This window comes from Centruroides vittatus, unplaced genomic scaffold (genome assembly GCF_030686945.1).
Source record: "Centruroides vittatus isolate TY-2023 unplaced genomic scaffold, ASM3068694v2 contig_790, whole genome shotgun sequence".
Lineage (NCBI taxonomy): Eukaryota > Metazoa > Arthropoda > Arachnida > Scorpiones > Buthidae > Centruroides > Centruroides vittatus.
The window spans coordinates 815,361-835,161 of NW_027122510.1; the positions used below are offsets into that span (position 1 = coordinate 815,361).

Genomic DNA, 19,801 nt, shown 5'->3' on the forward strand with positions numbered 1-19,801 from the left:
TTTCGAAAATAAGTGACGTGTGATTACATAGGTGGCAGTAATACACTACGTAGTCTTACGTCACACAAAGAAATAGAAAGTTTCCAGTTTTTGAAATTTTTAGCGGGTGAATTTCTTGTTATCGACATTTTAAAAATGGCTACCGGAGATCTGAAGAATAATCTTAAAAAACTTAATTTAGAATTAAAGAAAATTCGTCTACCTCAACATTTATTTGACTTTGAAGGGTAGGATTTAAATTAATAGAAGAAAAGTAAATTTTATGTAAATTTTTATAATTTGAAGGAAATACTATGCTCAGACTTCTCCATCATTTTTTAGCTTAAAATGCTTCATATTTTTAATTCTAATCCCATTTTAAGTTTATTAACTTTTAACCATTGGCATGCTATTGTGTGTCTATTACATACAGTAGCAGGCCAGTGTTTAATTAATGGTTACATTTACACTGTCACAACTGTTTATCATTTTATAAGAAATATGGTCAGGGCTGTGCCGTGCTATGATACAGAGAGGCAGCACCATAAGGGGGCGGCATTTCGAAGACTTACATCGTACTGAGAAAATATACCGTACAGCCCCAAATATGGTACAAATGCAGTGCCGAATGAGGCCCTAGACTGTGCCCATTGGAGTAAAAAGTGAGAGGGCTCTTTAATTTTACCCCCATTGACATGGTCTAAAATTTGGGGGTCCAAATCCCTCAAACAGAACTGCAAAGCTTGGGGCATATATATATATGTGTATTTTTTATTTACAAGTTTCAGTTGATGTTTTAAACCATATCTTATGTGATAAGGCAAATTTAAAAAATAAAAATGCATTACAGAAATATTCTCTTGTTAATGATACATTATGCTTCAACAAAAGTAACCTAAGTTATAATTCTAAAAAAGACAAGTAAAGTTTAATGTCTATTTTGAAGATTAGAAGTAGCGTAATTCTCGCTTGGTTAATTTGGCTATTGGTTGGTTGAAAATTAGAAGATATTCTAAATGAACATTTATAAAGTACTAATTTTTGATTATATAATGGGAGTAGAATAATATAAATATTTTGTACAATAAACACAATAAACTTTTGTTGTACATTTAAGACATATTGGCCACTTGAAACATCTTAGTATTTTGTAAATCGACCAAAACTGATTCTCTAATACATTTGAATTCACTTATTTTGCTGTTTTATGAGATGACGACTGGCCTGTATTATCAACCTTACAATTTGTGAATCATGTAACTATGATAGTGGATGGAAAAACAAATGACTGGTTTTCTGTATCTACTGTGGTCAACACGGTTGTGTAATTCTCCTTTATTTTCCATCATAGCAATAAATTTTCTTTTAAAATTTTCTTTATATTTGGATAATGATGTTGATTGGTTTGGAAAATACTGTAAAGATCTCAATTTTGTTGATATTTGTCTTTTCCGATAGTACACCTGATATACAAAAGATAACTCTAGCAAGCAATACAACCATCTTGGCCTGAAAAAAAAAAAAAAAAAAATGAAAATTCTATCTATTGGATTTGAAAATCACTCCTAAATCCTACTAGAAAATGTGTCTATTGTAAACAAATCATTTTATTTACTTACTAAGTAGGATGATGATATCGAAAACAAACTTAATGGAAAAGATTGACAAGGCATATATTCATTTCACAAATTGCATAATATCTGGAAATTATCACACTTCATACTAAACCAAGAATTTTTAACAGTTGTATTGGTTAATGTTATCTTAGGTGCCAAGATGGCGGCTCGTCTCTGATTCCAGCAAGGAAACAGTGGGGACGCACGTTCTAACCTAACCTAACCTATTCTAATAATATGGTTGCTAATAATTATGGTAATTTATTAGAATAGGTTAGGTTAGGTTAGAACGTGCGTCCCACTGTTTCCTTGCTGGAATCAGAGACGAGCCGCCATCTTGGCACCTAAGGTAACATTAACCGTTGTGGGTTTTCTTCATCCTCCTGTATGGATTCAAAACAGAAACACTTCAAGTGCCATAAATAAAAAACTTAAATTTCTTTGTGACTAATGTCTGAAAAAATCATGCATATTTGCTGAGATGATTTTATTTCCAATCAAACTGCTAACCTTAGTGGTTGTAGTATGGCTTTCAGATGATAACTACATTGGTTACATATTAAGAATGTCTGTAAGTAGGCTATTCCAGCAGGCAAATTTTTGGCAGACAGATGGATCTAGAAAGAGAAGTTGTCCCAAAACCATGCATAGGAGAACTCTAGAAAAAGATATTTTACACTTTAATTGATGCTACTCATTGTTGCCAATGATGCAAGTCTGGAACTACCTATGTACCAACTAGATACAATGAATGAATAATAAATTTAAAATCTAAATTATATACTTGATTTAAAGAAATTACACATTTAAAATGTATAAAATGACCTCTCACTTACTTTGTCTTGCTTTCTCTTTCTCCCATGCACACTGGCTACATTTTCAAAGTTCTGTGATCAATTTAGAATTACTTTTCTCATCAAAATCTAATTGCAAGTTCTCCATCCTTCTGAATAAAGAAACATACTAATTTGCCAGCCAATTAATGAATTATAGACTGTGAAAGGTAAGTAAACATTCCACACTTACTATACACAATGAACAATACAACACAAGAAAGTGAAATTTATAGTTTTCTATATGCTTAATTCAATTAGGGATCTAAAACTGTGTATTTTATTTATTATTAATTTGTTATAAAGTTTTTAATACTTTTGTACTTGAAAATATTAAAATTTAAGTGAAACTGCAAACAAATATTTATTTTTAATCACTTTAAATTGAATTATCTCAATTGTTAGTATTAGATTTAACTCTTTAAAATGTTTCGGGACAAGTTCCGGTGTTATAATCCTCAAATTATAAATATTTTAATAAAGGAAAATAATTTTATTCTAATGATAATTGAATTTAAGATTAATTTTGTGATTTTGTTCTGTATATTAAGTTAATAAATTAGCATGTAATCACGTTAACATGATAATTTTTATTACATTTTAATGACGATATTTCTTTAAAGACGATTCTTCTATGATTTAAATTTTGATAATAATCAAATTAAACATTTATTTTTTAATATAAAAATTATTTAAAAGTTAATTTAAATATTTAAATTGATTTTTTTTATAAATTAAATACAAAAATTTTTTAAAATTAATTTTTGTAGATTTATTTGTAGAATTGTTTTTATATAATCATAAAGTTAATAAAATCTTTTTATAATTTTAGTAATAAAATCATTTGTGCGGTAATTTTTTCTATATGCAAATAGAAAAGGAAATGAAAGATTTAATAAAATATAATAAAAGTAAATGAATAATTGATCAACGGAATTTCTCGAATTTATTAGTTGGTTTATATTCGTGTTGCAAGAATTAATATTAATTTTGTCTCCATCTGTTAATTTATATGAAATTTTTGTAAAAATTAAATTTGACATTGTTATTATGTTTAAACTATCGCTAATGTTTAGCTATTTTTGATCTCCGTGAATATGAAATTGGGGGAAAATAATGTTTTTTAGTATTCAACAAGCTAATTAATAATATATAAGAAAAATTAAGTGCAAAATTTCTAATCTGAAGTTGTATAAGATATTACAAAAGAATATAAAAATGTACACTCATTGACAAAATTTATTCATCAAGAGGCATTGGAATTAAATGAAAATTAATTAATTATTAAAAATATCCAGCAAACCAGAAAATCCAGCTGTAAAATGTTAAATTTACAACCTTTTCAGTCAGAATGTAATGATTACAATATTATAAAGGCATGATTTCCTGTTAAATAATGGTACAATTTAACAGAACTTTTAGTACTGTTGTGGACCTTCTCTTACATGGGTACATGCAGCAATACGGTTGGGCATGGAAGCATACAGGAACTGTGCGCTTTCTTGCAACAGATGTACCCACAGTTGTTGCAACTGCTACTCTGCTTATTCAAAGATAGTATGGTCCCATAAATGCTTGATGCGAGACAAATCTAGAGACCACGCAGATCAAGAAAGTGTGACGACACGACAGAGACATTTGTAGAAAATTATAGTTGTGTGTGGCCAAGCATTGTCTTGCTGGAAAATGGCTCTTTGCAATGTTGTCATGAAAGGAAACATACAAGAGTGCAACATTTTCCAGATGTATCATTGCATCATGTTGTTTCTCATATCACTACTTGAAGTGACCAATTGTCACAAAGATGGCTTCTCAGACTAGCATCTCAGCAGTGGGGACAATATACTGCTCAACAGTAAGTGTGGGGTTAAAGTGCTCACCAGTAGTTGTCTGTTCTCAAACAGAACTGGGCATTATTGCTACAGATGATATGCTGTCAGGTCTATGCTTCTCTGTTACAGCATCATTACAAACGAAGCTGACAATGCTGGAATGGTAATGATAGAATGCAGAACAGTTGTACATATAAATTTGCTCTGTCTTTTGCCTGTGGTATAAGAAGAGAGTTGTAGTGAGGTTTGTTTCTGAATGGTGAACAAAGACATTACAGCTTGCTGTTTGTGATTGTCTCGTAATCAGACTATAATCTCTTCTGTGATTTGTCAAGCATCCAGAATCTGCCTGCTGTATGTGTGCCCTCATGTATTCACTGCTCCCAACATCTCACAGCCAGGTCAGAACATCTTGGATTCAGCAAAATGACCATCTTACTTCTCTCAGCTTGATGATTCAGTCTTTTTCAAAGTCATCAGTTGTGTGTAATGTGAACACTAGGTGTCAGACAGTTCTTGAAGATCATGACGATCACAATAGCAAGGTTGAGGCCGAAGTTTTCAACACAAAAATGTGTATGTTGGACATTCAGCGTCGCTTTCCTGTAAGCCTAGAAATTTGGCAATGGCGTTTGGAAAGTCAGTGGAATCATGCTCGTCATTCCAAAGGCCATTGCCAAACTTCTAGGCTTACAGGAAAGTGGTGCCAAACGTTCAACGTGCATGTTTTTGCATTTAAAACTTTGCCCTCAACCTTGCTAATATTTTGAGGGTGCAGCATCCAAAGATGCTGTAGGATAAGGAATACTGTCATTCAATGAAGATAAGAGTCATTGTAAAAATGCTTTTCATACTATATATATAGCAGAATCATGATATAGTTCAAAATGAAATTGTATGAGATTATTTATCATAATTACTGTAAACTACCCAATCTACTAATCTGACTACCGGTTTATTTAATCCATAAACTCTTTTCTAACCTTTGTATTCGGTAATTTCTTTACTGTCTAAAAAACAAACGTTTTCGGCCTCACTCGAGGTCTGCTTCAGGTTAATCGAACAAAAGAACAAACGAGAACTGGCTTCCAAATTATTTGAATTAATCCTTGAGGAACTTTTAGTTTTAAAATATATTCGAACCTAATTTTGAATATACGCATGCGCTATGTAGCGTTGCTGTTTTGTATGCTTCGCATACATACATAGCAACGCTACATAGCGCATGCGTATATTCAAAATTAGGTTCGAATATATTTTAAAACTAAAAGTTCCTCAAGGATTAATTCAAATAATTTGGAAGCCAGTTCTCGTTTGTTCTTTTGTTCGATTAACCTGAAGCAGACCTCGAGTGAGGCCGAAAACGTTTGTTTTTTGGACAGTAAAGAAATTACTGGATACAAAGGTTAGAAAAGAGTTTATGAATTACTGTAAAATTTCAATTTTATAACTCTTCATTTCTGAAAAATCTGACTGATAGACAGCTGAATGGACAAAACTGATGTAAAATTTATATATTGATCTATGATTCTATAAGTTTAAATATACAACTTTTAATTTTTATGTTCTAGTTTTGCATCTGGAGATTCAGACAGCTATCTACCAGTTTACGATTATCTCTTCGACTGGTTTAGTCCACCTGTCATGCACATGATAAATGACAAAGGATATAAATTACCATCCTATCAGCAAGATAAAAGCAAGTTCATGGAAAATCTCTACCTTATTTTACGTGAAATTTTCAATTGGAAACCAGTTCTATCGATTACACAGTTTTTTTCAAATGGATTCATAGAGCATAAGGTTAGGATTGTTCAAATTTAAAATTATATTACTTTTAATAAGTCTTTTATAAAAGTAATAAAATATTTTGTATATACTATAGGTTATGATGTGTTCTGAAACAGCTAGAAGAGTGAGGGAGAAACATGCAGAATTGGAAGCAAAAACACCGGAAAGGAAGGTAGCAATAAAGTTAATAAATTGATGACTTTGCAAGCTCATAAGTAATATATAAGAATAGCTTCTAAAATAAAAATTGGTTAATGTTACCTTAGGTGCCAAGATGGCGGCTCGTCTCTGATTCCAGCAAGGAAACAGTGGGACGCACATTCTAACCTAACCTAACCTATTCTAATAATTTGGTTGCTAATAATTATGGTAATTTATTAGAATAGGTTAGGTTAGTTAGGTTAGAATGTGTGTCCCACTGTTTTCTTGCTGGAATCAGAGACGGGCCGCCATCTTGGCACCTAAGGTAACATTAACCTAAAAATCTTTTGTCTGCTTCTATTTTAAAGTTTAGTTTGTATTAAGCAATGTGTTAAATTTTAATTAGGAACTTAAACTGAGTTGGAAGCATAACAAATACACTTCCTGAAGACAAGATAAATATCATCATTGATGCATAATTAAAGATTCGAGATATCACTGTGTATCATATATTTTGTTACTATTAAGGATCAAACAATATCGGGTCAGTCTTTGTTTATGTAGAAAATAACAGCATATTAATGTAGGATCTAATAATTTATCACAGTTAGTTAAAGTTTGAGTATTATTATTTATTTTTCATTTATGTTGGCTGACCCTGCAGATTATAGAAAGGAACCTATAATGAACGAAATTGTGGCAGTCTACTAACTAGTATGTCGGTGCTTTGCATTGATAAATCATTCTTGATATTAACTTTTTTATAGGGTGGATGTATGATTTATACTCTAGAGCAGAGTAAACTCTTATTCTAAAAATGTTCATGAAAACCTTATTTTATTCAAGGACTTATTACATCAAGGAGAGAGTGCAGAGATTTGTTTTTTCCTCTTCTTTGATGTAACAAGTCCTTAAATAAAGTAAGGTTCTTGTGAACATTTTTAGAATAATTATACAATAAGGGTAAGAAGTAATTAACATGCAGCATAAATGAAAACTTTTACTTTTTAGCAGTCATTTTTAGAGAGAACATTTTTGGCTTTTGATGGGCCTTTGTCAGGTTCAAATTGGAAATTGGATTGTTTTTATAATAGGTGTTTGAACTCAAGCATTTCAATTTTGAACTCACAGATTTAAAATGATTTGAGTTGATTTTTAAGAATGTGTTTTTATCAAATGACACTTGTAACTAGGTCCAGTGATGACTACTTAAATTTCCTACTACTGTTCAAGTAAAATAATGACAAAATAAATATTTTTGTGATCCTTTAGTTATTGGGGATGACTTAAGTTATGATTAGATATCTGTTCATGTATTTTGTTTACCTGGTTTGTGCCCTGTCCTCTCATCAGTTATTAGAATCTATAAACTTCTGGGTATGTGCAGCGTATCTTGTCTTTATCATTCGATGGTGGGATGCACCTTGGGACCTATTTGGGACCTGGTTGTTTATCTTGTTCCTGATGGTGGTGTTCTAGCATCCTCTCCACATACAATTGTGTTAATCACTTGACCGTTATTCTTGGATATCTATTCCGCACTGCTATCTCTCCAATACATTTAAGCTCTTCCGATGTGTTCAGAATATTTGTGCAATGAAAGAAGTCTCCTTTTGATCAATGCTCTAAAAGCCACCAACTTATAAGTGTACAGGTCATTTGAGCAGGTTATGATAAAAAATAAATGGGTCTCCGGCTTGTAGTATAATTTGGTGATAATCTGCCCTTCCTTGAGAGTGATATTTAAGTCCAGAAAATGTTCAATAATGTCAATCACTTGATGCTGAAGCACATTTTTGGAATTCCTGTAATCCCGCAGGGAATGTTAACTTTTGCTAAAAAACTATTATTCACATTTTGACACACTATATAATAAATGTGTCATCTACAGGGTGTATCAGTACATAAGCGGTTACAAACTTTCAGTAGAGATAGAGTACACCTAGACAAGCGAAATCACATAGCAATGCATGGTTGAAAACACTTTCCTGGTTCGGTAGTGATGACACAAAACACAAGAAAGGAAGGACATGAACAGGGTTGAGAAAACATGTTTATTATTCTCACTACAGCAAAAATGCTGGGATGTCTTTGGCTGGTGTAGCAACATCTATTGTGTACACAAGCCAAAGATGTCCCAGCATTTTTTGCTGTAGTGAGAATAATAAACATGTTTTCTCAACCCTGTTCATGTCCTTCCTTTCTTGTGTTTTGTGTCATCACTACCGCGCCAGGAAAGCGTTTCCAACCATGCATTGCTATGTGATTTCCCATCGTCTAGGTGTACTGTATCGCTCCTGAAAATTTGTAACCACTGTACTGATACACCCTGTATATACCTGGTGTATAAGACAATGTGTGGAATGAAGTTAGTCAAGAATCTTTTTAGGGCTTGAATGACTAGCTCACATAGGGACTTCCCTTTGGGACTGATGGGGACTTTCCATTGGTATACTCCTGCTCTGTAAGTAGGTTTTATGTTTGTATTTAAAAAAAGGATGAATACCACATTAGATGGGTGAGCTCTTGGATTTGTTGGTGATAATGGGTGTGGATTTTACCTTTTCCCTGCACTAAGGTTAGTCACATTAAACCCGTAATCTTTAAAGGATGATATATATAAATGCATCATCATATCTAATAGTCATATGGGCAATTATATACAATGGGTATTAGCTGTGTCCTGAGGGTGTCTGTGGTTCTTGTCAGTTTTATGTGTGTGAATCTAACAACCCTGCTTTATGCTGTCAACAAAAATCATCACTTATTTGCATGCATTCCATTGAGTAGATTGTCAAGTTCTACATGGTACTTTGCTTTTTTGTCAAAACAAGGAATTTGTTTTTGACTGCTTTTGTTAAGATTACATCATTTTCTTGTAACCATTTTCTACTGACTGGTATGTTATGCTATAACATACATTCAGTTGGAAATGGTTATCAGTAGTAGTCTTTCTGGACTTCTTTGATTCATGTTAATAGTGCTTCAATACCTAGTAAGGTCTGTTCAGACTTCTTATTGGGAGCTTGAGGTATGAACATGGGACCGTTTTTTAATAGCTATCTGTAGGCAGCTGAGGAGGGGGGTATCATTCCAGCACACGAGAAGCATGGCTGACAAAACTTATGCTGGAATATCCATCACAATTTTTTAATGTATGTACTGTGTAATGCAGTTGATCTTTCCTCTTCTAGGTTTATGGTTCTGTTCATTTTTTCTAACTGCTTAGGGTCTATATTGAAATGAAATTAGTTTTAAATCTGAGTTCAAAATCGAAACACTCTTAGTTTGAACAGCCATTTGTGAATTTCGCGAATGTAGTACACAAAGAAACTGGAATAATTTTTTACAACAGGATCTTTTATTCGCGTATATAGATACAGGAAGGATTGTGGGATGCCAGCTATAATATCTCTATCCCCGACACAGGTATATATTAGTACGGAACCCGACAAAAAAATTAATAACATAAGCTTCAGGTCTCGTGACGACTATTCCGATACATAAATAACTATCTTACAAAGGGTGATTACAAATATATATAGACCTTACTTCTAAACTTATAATTAATTATAACTAATGCAGAATGATAGAAGAATCTTAGGACAATAAAATAACGGATAGGAGAAGAAAAAAAAGAAATGGGTACCCAACTATTTCGGCGCTAATACGATGAGGTGCATATAACGGTACATATAACGGCGTATATGACGGATTTCTTCTTAATGACGAAAAAACAGTCAATATATTCACTAAACATAAAGTCCTCTTTGTCTTCACCCACGTGGTCTCAAAGACGCATACGGGAGCTCTCCTTTTCTCGTCTTTCCTCCTTCAGCTCTTGCTCAAAAATGACTCCTTCGTCTTAGTTCTACCCCTGAGGGCTGCGTACAGTCCGATTGTCCATAATGGGGTCGCCTATTGTTAAGCCGTTAAGCACCGGTTGGGGAAGGGTTCCAGGAAGTAAAGATAATAGTAATAGGAAAGAGAAGGAAAAATATATTCTAAGATAAAATAAAATATAACTATCATTACACAAATGGCATCTAGCCACACATTATTAGAACATTCCAATTTCCATTGTGAGTCTGATGATGGCTCATCAATAAGGCCAAAAACATTTGCTGTAACAATTACTGCTGGAAAGTGAAGATGTTCAATTACAAATTTATTGTAACAGATTCCAGTTTTAGTTTAATTATTTCTAGAGCAGAGATTCTTAATCAGTACTAAAACACCTTGCAGAACCAAAAGTAACTCCAGTAAATAATCTCAGACAGAAAGACTAATGTTTTCGATCCTTTCCATGGATCATCTTCTGGTCAAAGGTTTTGAATCTGAATTTATTTCAAATATGTACTGTTTTTTGAATGTGTTCTGAAAAATCGAACACATTCAAAAAGTATCCTGATTCAAAACCTTTGAATCTGTGGAAAGGATCAAAAATGTTAGTCCTTCTGTCCAAGATCGCATTGCGTAATAGAATTGTAAGGACAATAATGAAGTTTTAATTTCTCAACTTCAATTTGTAATATTCTTTTGAAATTTTATATACATAATAATAAACACAAAACTATGTTATATACATAATAATAAACACAAAATTTTTATTAATATTTGATGGTGATTAAGTTTTTTATGCATGGTTTTCCAAATTGACTGTATTTTTAAGTGTAACAAAATTATAAAGACTGTTTTTAATAGTTTAGAATTATAATACTCTACAAATGTAAATATATTTTTAATAAACAATTGAATGGATGGTTATTGCATCGTATTATAACTTCCAATCATTTAAAATTTTTTGAAATCTCAATTGTTTAATGGTTTTAAACACTAATGACAATACCAAGGAATAGTGAACTTTCAGAGGCTAAAATTCTAAAAATATATGAATGTGTTTTTTGACGAAAAAAGTGGAACTTAGATGGACCAGATGGTTATGGATTTTATTGGCATGATGTGAAAAGAGAAGTTAAAGTTAGAATGAGTTATCAGTTAAGAGGTGGCAGTGTAATGGTTTGGGATGCTTTTGTGTTCAATAGGAAAACTGGTATTGTCATTTTTGATGGAAAACCTTCTTCAAAATATCAGGATATACATTAAAAAGTAATTTAATTACATTTGGACCTTTAATTGGTGGAAATAATTGGATATTTCAACAAGACAGTGCTCCAGTCAGTGTATCAAAATCAACTAAGAACTGATTTATTAATGAAAACAAAAATGTTACACTGGCCTTCTAGAACTCTAGATAAAATAGTCCAATAGAGAATTGATGGAGTATAATGACAAAAATAATTTATGGTCAAAACAAGTACTGTTCTTATGTAAACCAGTTAAATTAGCAATTATGGATACCTGAGAAAATACTGAAGTGAAATAATTTCAAAAATTGGTTCAAACTATGCTTGATAATGTTTGATGTTATTCAAATGAAAGGAAGTCCAACTAAATATTAAATTATATACTAGAGGTGGGCAAGCAAGAGTTCAGTGGAAGCCGAAATGAAGGTTTTGCAAAATGCATGGGAGCCGCAGCTCTGTACTATGGTGGCGGATAGTATGGTAAGGCAGGGAAGGATAGGGTGTCCCACATCCAGGTTGAGAACTTGTTTTAAAAGAATAGATTTGAAATTTCAATTTAATTTATTGCACCAATTTGGAAATAAATTACTAAATATTACATATATATAATTACATATTGTGAGGACCACCATTTCTCCCCCTCCAAAAATACCTCGATGTTAGCATTTGTGAACTACTGTTTACAACATTTGTAATATAATAATTTTTGCTTAATTATTTATTTTTACTTTTTTTGCTAATTATGTATTTGCGTGAACTTTAATTATATCTTAAACAACAACTGAAGTTGTAAGAGGAAATTCGCCTATTTTACCGATCTAGGGACTCCCCCTTTTCCAAATTCTAATACCAACTTAAAATGATTTAAACAAACGAATTAGAATAAAACGGTTTATTATCCAAATCTCACAACATGCCAAGGGAAAGAGGACAAAGCAATGAGTAATGATGAGAGCTGCCCCAAAAACAAGATGAGTCACATCAACATCAATGATGACTCTGCAAAAGCTAGATGTCATTACCAAATAAACAAACAACAAAAACTAATAAATCATCATCTGATGATGACACCATCCATAAATCATCACTGGATGACGAACCTTTTCATGCTGGAAGTATTTAAAAGGATTGCTCCAGCCCGACAAAAGTCAGTATCATTCTCATACTCAGAGAAACAGAGAATACTCAAGACAGGCAGTAAGTGAGAGCAGACTCAGGACAACAGACAAGAGAGTAGATCAGAGGCGGTCAGATAGACACAGGACCTAAGCAGCCAGAGTGCAGTCCAGTCCAGACAGTACCAGAGCAGTACGAGCAAGAAAGAGAGAGAGTGAAACAGGATCAAGAGGCTGACCGACTGTCTAAACAGACGAGAGAAGACATCTTGCTTACCTGGTATGTTGTGAGTCGCATAGTTTGAATACCCCCCGTTAGGTACCCCCTCGTATAGATAAAGATAGGCAAATTTCCAAAAATCGGATTTGATAACTTTGTTCTGAACTTTCAGTTTTTTTTTGCTAATAAATTCCCTTTAATTGATTATATCTGACTCTGTATTCTTTTTCCTGAGAGGCTCATTCCTGGACTTCAGAGTTACTCTTACCCTCACGCCTTAGTCATTTACTTCGTCTCAATCAGTGGTGTATCCGGTAAAACACATCTGGTGGCAGGACTCTACCCAAAACATGCATAATATAAATCATAACGGCCCCGAACCCCACAATATTTTCACAATTTTGTGAAAATAAAATTGTAAAAATAATATTAAAAAGCAGAAATTAACACTTTCAGCAAGAGCCGCAAGTAACTCAAAAAGAGCCGCATTTGCCCACGTCTGTTATATACATTTCATAAAAATATGGTGTCCTTATAATTAGGTTACATTTAAAAATGCAGTTAATTTCAAAAACTGTGTATTTATTATTATTATTTTTTGCTTCTGTAAGGTGTTTTAATACTGTATAATTACACTCCAGTCTGAAGAACTGTTGTGATTTGAGATTCTTAATCTTTTTAACTTCCACTGAAAGTGAACTTAATGTTTGCACTTTCCATCCTATCCCAAATTAGATTTTTTGCAATGTGAACAATTGCAAAAAATTTCCCATATCTTCTGTATCTCCTTAGCATCTCAACTCATAGATTAAGAACAGTGGCTCTAGAGTTTACGCATAACATGTTTGTTACTATTATAAATTACTCCATAACTGTAATATTCAATGAAATAATCTACACTCGCTATTTGGTCCGATGAGGAACCGAGTCTGAAATGCATCGCCAATATTAATAAAGTGTATATTTTTGAACTTGATCTCTGACTCCATAACCTATGAGGTGTGATAAGTCTGTGCAATTAGCCAACTTTGGGCTACATCAGGAAGCATTAACCCAGACAAGAAGCGAGAATATTTACAAGGAATATGTAACATTCAATTCTATTTTATAAGAATAATTTTGAAGTTATTTTATCTTATAATTAATAAATTTGAAAAAAAACATTGATATTTAAATGTGTTTTAATTATATTAAATACTAAATTTTTTAATATTTAGTTAGTTACTCATAGTGGAATAAGAATGATCTTCAAAAATGCTAATAATAATACTTCAAAAGAAGGATTAATAATTAAAAAAGGTGAGAAAGCTTTTACTAATTTCGACAGTTTATTATTTTTTAACTTTTAATTAATTAGTTCCTAGCTAAATTACACATGACTTGATATTTTATTATTTTCGATTGCTTTGCATTGACTTAAAAGATGCAGAGTCGTGGGTTTTTAATTCAATATTCAATGTTGTTACACATTCTACCTTCAACACACTGCAAGCAACATGTTGAAAGTAGAATGCTATGTTCTCTTTGTGGCAGTTTGCGACCTAACTGTAATAATTTTTATTTCCCCAGCTATTTTAGAATATAACATAGGAAAAGTATGATGATCAGTCAAATTTTGACCATCTGGTCTTTTGCACTTTTCACTCCAGTAGTCCAAAAATCTAAAAAAAATGCCCCTTACAAAATCGTGTTTGTGGGGGTGGGTGTGTCTGTCGATGTCAAATGGAGCGAATAATCTTTAACTGAGCAAATAAAGATTAAAATGGTAAAAATATAACATTTAAAGCACTGATTAAGGCAGTGATAACTGATATTGGTTTACATTATCAATCACATTTTGAGACTGATAATTCAAACAACAGCTTTAAAAAGCTTTTACACGAAGAAAATAAATGTAACTAAAACACTGACTACAATAAAGTTTTAGAAGTGCATTTAACGAACCGGCGTATCTCACTTTAAGGCACTTTACAGCACTTTTAAATTTGTATTTCAAAGCCAAGCCTGAGGCAGACGTTATAAAATAAGCCGAAAACATTTGTTTCCTGAATAAATTTATGCTAGAAGTGTGAATGGTTTTGATTTGTAAGTTCATCTCAATTTTAGTTTTGTCAATGTAGTTTATTATTTTTACTTTTATATCTATTTTTTGGCTTAGTACTATTGTGCGTTTAATAGTGTAAATATGTTTTTTAGACTTTTGTATGCCCTAACAGGTGATAAAAAAGGCTGTTTTGCCTCATGACAGTGTCTAGAACCGAACCCATATTAGCAAGGTATCCTTGTATATGTATTCGGATACATGATATATTAATTCTTATAACATAAATTAGTGACAACAGTATCCATGACTAGAATAAGTTGATTCTGTTTAATTTTTTCAAACAATTAACATCAGAAATAAACATGAAACAAGTTTGTTAGACACTTTGCGACTTATACAATTACATTTTCTTTAAAGGAAATCTGATAAAAACTGATATTGCAGTTCTGTATTTAAATGAATAAAATTTATTCTTTGCTATTTATATTTTCATCAATTTTGTAAGATTTATTTTTGATGATGATTAGGTAGTCAAGGTGATAAAGGAATTGGCTTTCTGCTTTAAAAAATGGAATCAAATCCAGACAAGCAATTCTATGGTAATTTTTCATAGGCACTCTGTTCCAGATATGTCAGTCTCTATCCTTTACCATCCACCCACCTCCATTGTAACCTGTCCAAATTCTTGATGAGTATGGAAAAAAGACTCTATGTTCACAGGGCAGAAAGAGTTGAAAGGAAAAATGTATATATTTTGAATATTTACTATAATGAAAAGATATTCTTTGTGTATAAATTTTATTTACTTATATTTATATTGTTTGTATTAAAATTACACAGAATTAATTTTAGAAAATAATTTTTGTATATCGATGAACGAATGAAAAAATTTAAGGTTTTTAATAAAAGAGAATACAAATAATAATGAATTTTACATGTTGAAAGTGAATTTAAATTGGCACCCTATTGAAATGCAATATTTTTATTGATATTTATTGTATAATCAATCCATCTTTAACACATTATTGTTTGATTAAATCATATAATTCAAATATCCAAATAATGTCCAAGTTTTCTTATGTATTTTAAGGCAAGAAATTAATTAATTTTTAGTCTTAAAACTATATGGGACCCAGGATCTTAAAAATTCCAAGAATTCAGGAGTGGTCCATTTGATGTGTTGTTTCACCACCTGGCTATTCCATTGTGGACGTAGCCAAACCCATAATGGCTTGCTTAAAAAAAGCCATCTTAGTGCCTACAAGATAGTTAAAAAAAAATCACTGTTTGTGTAATTGTCGTCATTTGTATTCTCATATCCTGACATCTTTGTAACAGAATCTGATAATAAGGAAGTGAAAAGAATATAGAAAATTTGTTAGTGTTGTTGCACCAATTTTCTATTGAAAAGTATGAACGATTTTAATTATATTTAATTTTATAAAATTTGACTTGTCTAAGATAAATATGACTATTAGAATTGTATCATAGTCATCTTTTAAAATTAGAGAATGATTATGAAACTTTCTTTTACTTTTCTTCATTTAATTTCATCAAGAAGTCATTTCATATTGAAGTAAAATCATAATTTGTATCCAAAGTTGTTCACTCATAAATCACTCTGACAAATTTTTATCTCCTATAGATGAAAATCACTGGTGGCATGAAACTGTGAGCCTCTGAGTATCTGTGTGTCATTTCCCTATGGATGGCAAATCTGTAAAATGCACGTTTTTAGTTATTATGCTGAAACGATGTCATAAAATAAGCAAGAAAACAATTTGTAGAATTGATTTCATAAGACATAATACTTTGACGATAATAATTCTTACTCCTTACTATAATATTGTGTACAATGTACAAGTACAATGTTTGTATTTGCTAATGTATATAGTCAAAAGAAAAAAAAAAAACAAATATATACTTACTATCCGATTCTTCAAATTAACATCTGAATCTTAGTAATAAGTATGCTTCATTATCATCATTATTTTATTTATTTGTCCATAAAGCAAATAAAGAAACAAAACAAAAAGATAGGAAAAAAATCTATTGACTAATGTGATGTACTGTTTTAAAACCTTTCAATGTAAGAGCACCAGACAATTCTGTCCTAGACTAAAACATTCGTGCTCAAGGTGTTGAGGACAATGTTAGCTGGGAAGATTCCACTGACATTTAAGCAACCGATATATTGCCAAAACTATGCATTATTATCCTGCCTCTTGCACTTATGGGTTTGATAACAGTGCATGTCTTTCAAAATTAACACTGTAATAGAGGAGTTATGTCTAATAACAGTCTCTTATACAGAAAGAAACTTAATGTTATAGTTAAAATAAACATACCGTACATTTGATTTCTATTAATCACTAAACATTAGATGTGACAATACACTCGAGTAATTTACAGATGAAGCAGAATTACCATCAGTGCATATATTACCATTTAGAATTAAAATTTTTCTAGTTATATAGCAGGGTTGGCCAACTCTTGTCACAATAGGAGTCATATACTAAGGATGCAGCTCTCATGTGTTTCTGACACAATGTTGGAACATTAATTTATAGCTTACGATTTGCAGTTGGGTCACTGTGGTGTTACCAGTAGATGTAATGTAATTATAGTATTTCAAAGTCCATGCCAAATTAGATATAATGCTAGATGTTTACACTGTCAGACTGTAATTTTAATGCTTTCTGACAGTGCATCTAGCATTGTAACGTAATGATAATTTATGTAGTGAATTACTTAAATTCTGTATTAAAGATGTGGATTAAGAAAATAATTATATTGCAATATCTATAAATTTATTTATTTTAGAAATTGCAAGTTTTCCTTCTGACATGGTTGATACCAGTTCCAGTTCTGAAGATATTTTAATACAAGATTACGAATATAATCAGGTGAGAGAGGAACTGGACACAGTTTATTTTATAAAGAATTGGTTGAGCTTTCTCAATCACTTTTTGAATTATTAATGTGTTTGCAGTAGCTCTAGAAAAATTAAATGTTTCTGAATGTTCACAAATTAATAATCGTCTTTATAATTGATCTATAATTTAATTTTGTTTAAAGTGCATGATTTAATAATTTATTATGTATATAAATGCAGTCTTCCAGAAAGAATGCTACCATTTTAAATTACTGTAATTATGTTGATGTATCACACACTTCTATGGTAATAACCAATTGATAGAATAATTATCTCCCATCTGCATTCAAATATCTTGTCTACTGTCCCTAGTAAGGGCTATAAATGAAAATGGCGACTCTACAACAAAGATGTTCTGTGTTCTTCGGTTTACAAAGTTAGAATCGGTCATTATTGTGCAACATGAATAGAAGGTGTAGAATTGTGCCTGCTATGGGAGGAGTGACAATGGATATGCTGTAGTGAGTGTAGGAAGAATTCGAGCATCAGTTGGATGTGTGCCTTGTGACATTAGGTGCACACATTGAGAAATTATAAAGGGAAAATGTTAAACTTGGACTGTTTTGCAATGTTTTAATGTATATTACAATGTTCTCACATAATAATTAACATAATTATTAATATAATAATTTAAAATGGTAACATTCTTTTTGGAAGATACTGTATATATACCAAGATCTATTAATCAAACAGAAATTATTGTTTATACTTCTCTCTCTCTGTACCAAGACACACAAAAGTATAATACAGTCAGTTTTCCTGCTCTTTGTTATCCTTAAAAAATATTGCTTTATATACAAGATTAATAAAAACAGTATTCCATTAGTTTACTGAATCAAATTTTATTCATTAATGCATCTACACTATGAGAAAACTTAGTATTTTCTCAATGTAAATGCATTACATACACAATTAATTTTTCAACTCAATCACTCTTGAATAAATTTTAGATTTAAAAAGTTTTCTTCCTTCTAAATAATGTAATTAACATTAAAAAATGTTTTAGCTTTCAGAAAAAATGGGCCAGATTTATCACAAACTTTTCGATACTTGCGAAGAAGTCAGAGAAATGAAACACAAGTTCACCAGCGTAGAAAATCAACTTCACGAACTGCAACAAAAGATCAACTGCCTATCTTTGAAATTTGAACAATCACAGAGGAATTCCATTCAAAACTGCAACGGTCGAAACAGTCCCACCGGAAGGAATAGCCCCAGTTTTAGAGGAAACTGAAAATGAATTTGCAGCTTAGTAATTTATACAAAAAGAATGAAATAAAAATTGCACACATTTTGTAAAACAACAATTTTTTTTAAGAAGTATTTATGCATTAATGTATGCTAGTTGCATATAACAAATTAACATTAAGTAAATTTTGCACATTTATTTGCATTTTTTTATTATTATTATTTATAATATAATTTATTACTTTAAGTAGCACAAAATATTTAAATATAATTAATTTATTATCATATCAATAATGTAGATTAATTAATTTATGAATGTTTAAGTTTTTTATATGAAATTATCACACTTAAAATGAGTTCAAAAAATAATTTAATAAGGTTTCTGTTTAATTATAATTTTTGATAAATTTAATCGTATTTTATAAATTTAAATTCTAATTTCCTCATTCATTTGTATGCGGTTTGCATGTTAATAGAATGTATTTTGTATTATATAATGTATAAGAAATTTCAAATAAATTTGTTTACAAAAACACTTTTTAAAGTGAGATTAGTTTTAATTTTAATATTTTAATTACATTTATTTAAGTTATAATTAATTACATTCAAACCTTCAATAACGCCCACCTCTAAAAGGCGGCCATTTTTTTCCAAAAACGTTTCGTTCTGAAACTCGTACAAAAAAAGTTGCCTTTGTTTGGGTGTTTGTTTCTATTATTTAAATAATACATTATTAATTTACTTGATTTTACATTTTTGTTACCTTCAAAGGAGTATGAATAAATAATCTTAATAATTTTTGTGTGTTAAATTTAATTACAATCTATTTTTTTCCCCCTGTAAATACAGTAAAACCTGTTTAAACCGGAATTGATCATGTAATATTGTTCGGTTTTGGCAGGTTTCCATTTTAAACAGGTGTTTTTTTAACAAAAAATCGCCCGTTCAAAAGAATTTTTGCTGTTTAAGCAGGCTCCGTTTTTCACAGGTTTTACTCTATGTAGTGTACACTCTTAACTA

General features: G+C 31.2%; 1 protein-coding gene across 1 annotated transcript; it reads left to right on the forward strand.

The window, feature by feature from the left end:
* The first annotated feature begins 19 nt into the window (after positions 1–19).
* Positions 20–18,907, forward strand: LOC136981724 (centrosomal protein of 44 kDa-like). The gene is made up of 6 exons (XM_067278073.1): positions 20–227; positions 5,832–6,063; positions 6,146–6,223; positions 13,832–13,913; positions 17,482–17,564; positions 18,600–18,907. Exons 1-6 carry the CDS (start codon positions 136–138, stop codon positions 18,825–18,827), a joined length of 795 nt encoding a protein of 264 aa, XP_067134174.1. The 5' UTR covers positions 20–135; the 3' UTR covers positions 18,828–18,907.
* The last annotated feature ends 894 nt before the right edge of the window (positions 18,908–19,801 follow it).

Excerpts from the sequence above, each read along its gene's own strand:
- LOC136981724 (XM_067278073.1), top strand. The coding sequence starts at position 136 with ATGGCTACCGGAGATCTGAAGAATAATCTTAAAAAACTTAATTTAGAA. Across the intron at positions 6,224-13,831 it reads CAAAAACACCGGAAAGGAAG|TTAGTTACTCATAGTGGAAT; the intron begins GTAGCAATAAAG and ends TTTAATATTTAG. Across the intron at positions 17,565-18,599 it reads AAGATTACGAATATAATCAG|CTTTCAGAAAAAATGGGCCA; the intron begins GTGAGAGAGGAA and ends AAAATGTTTTAG.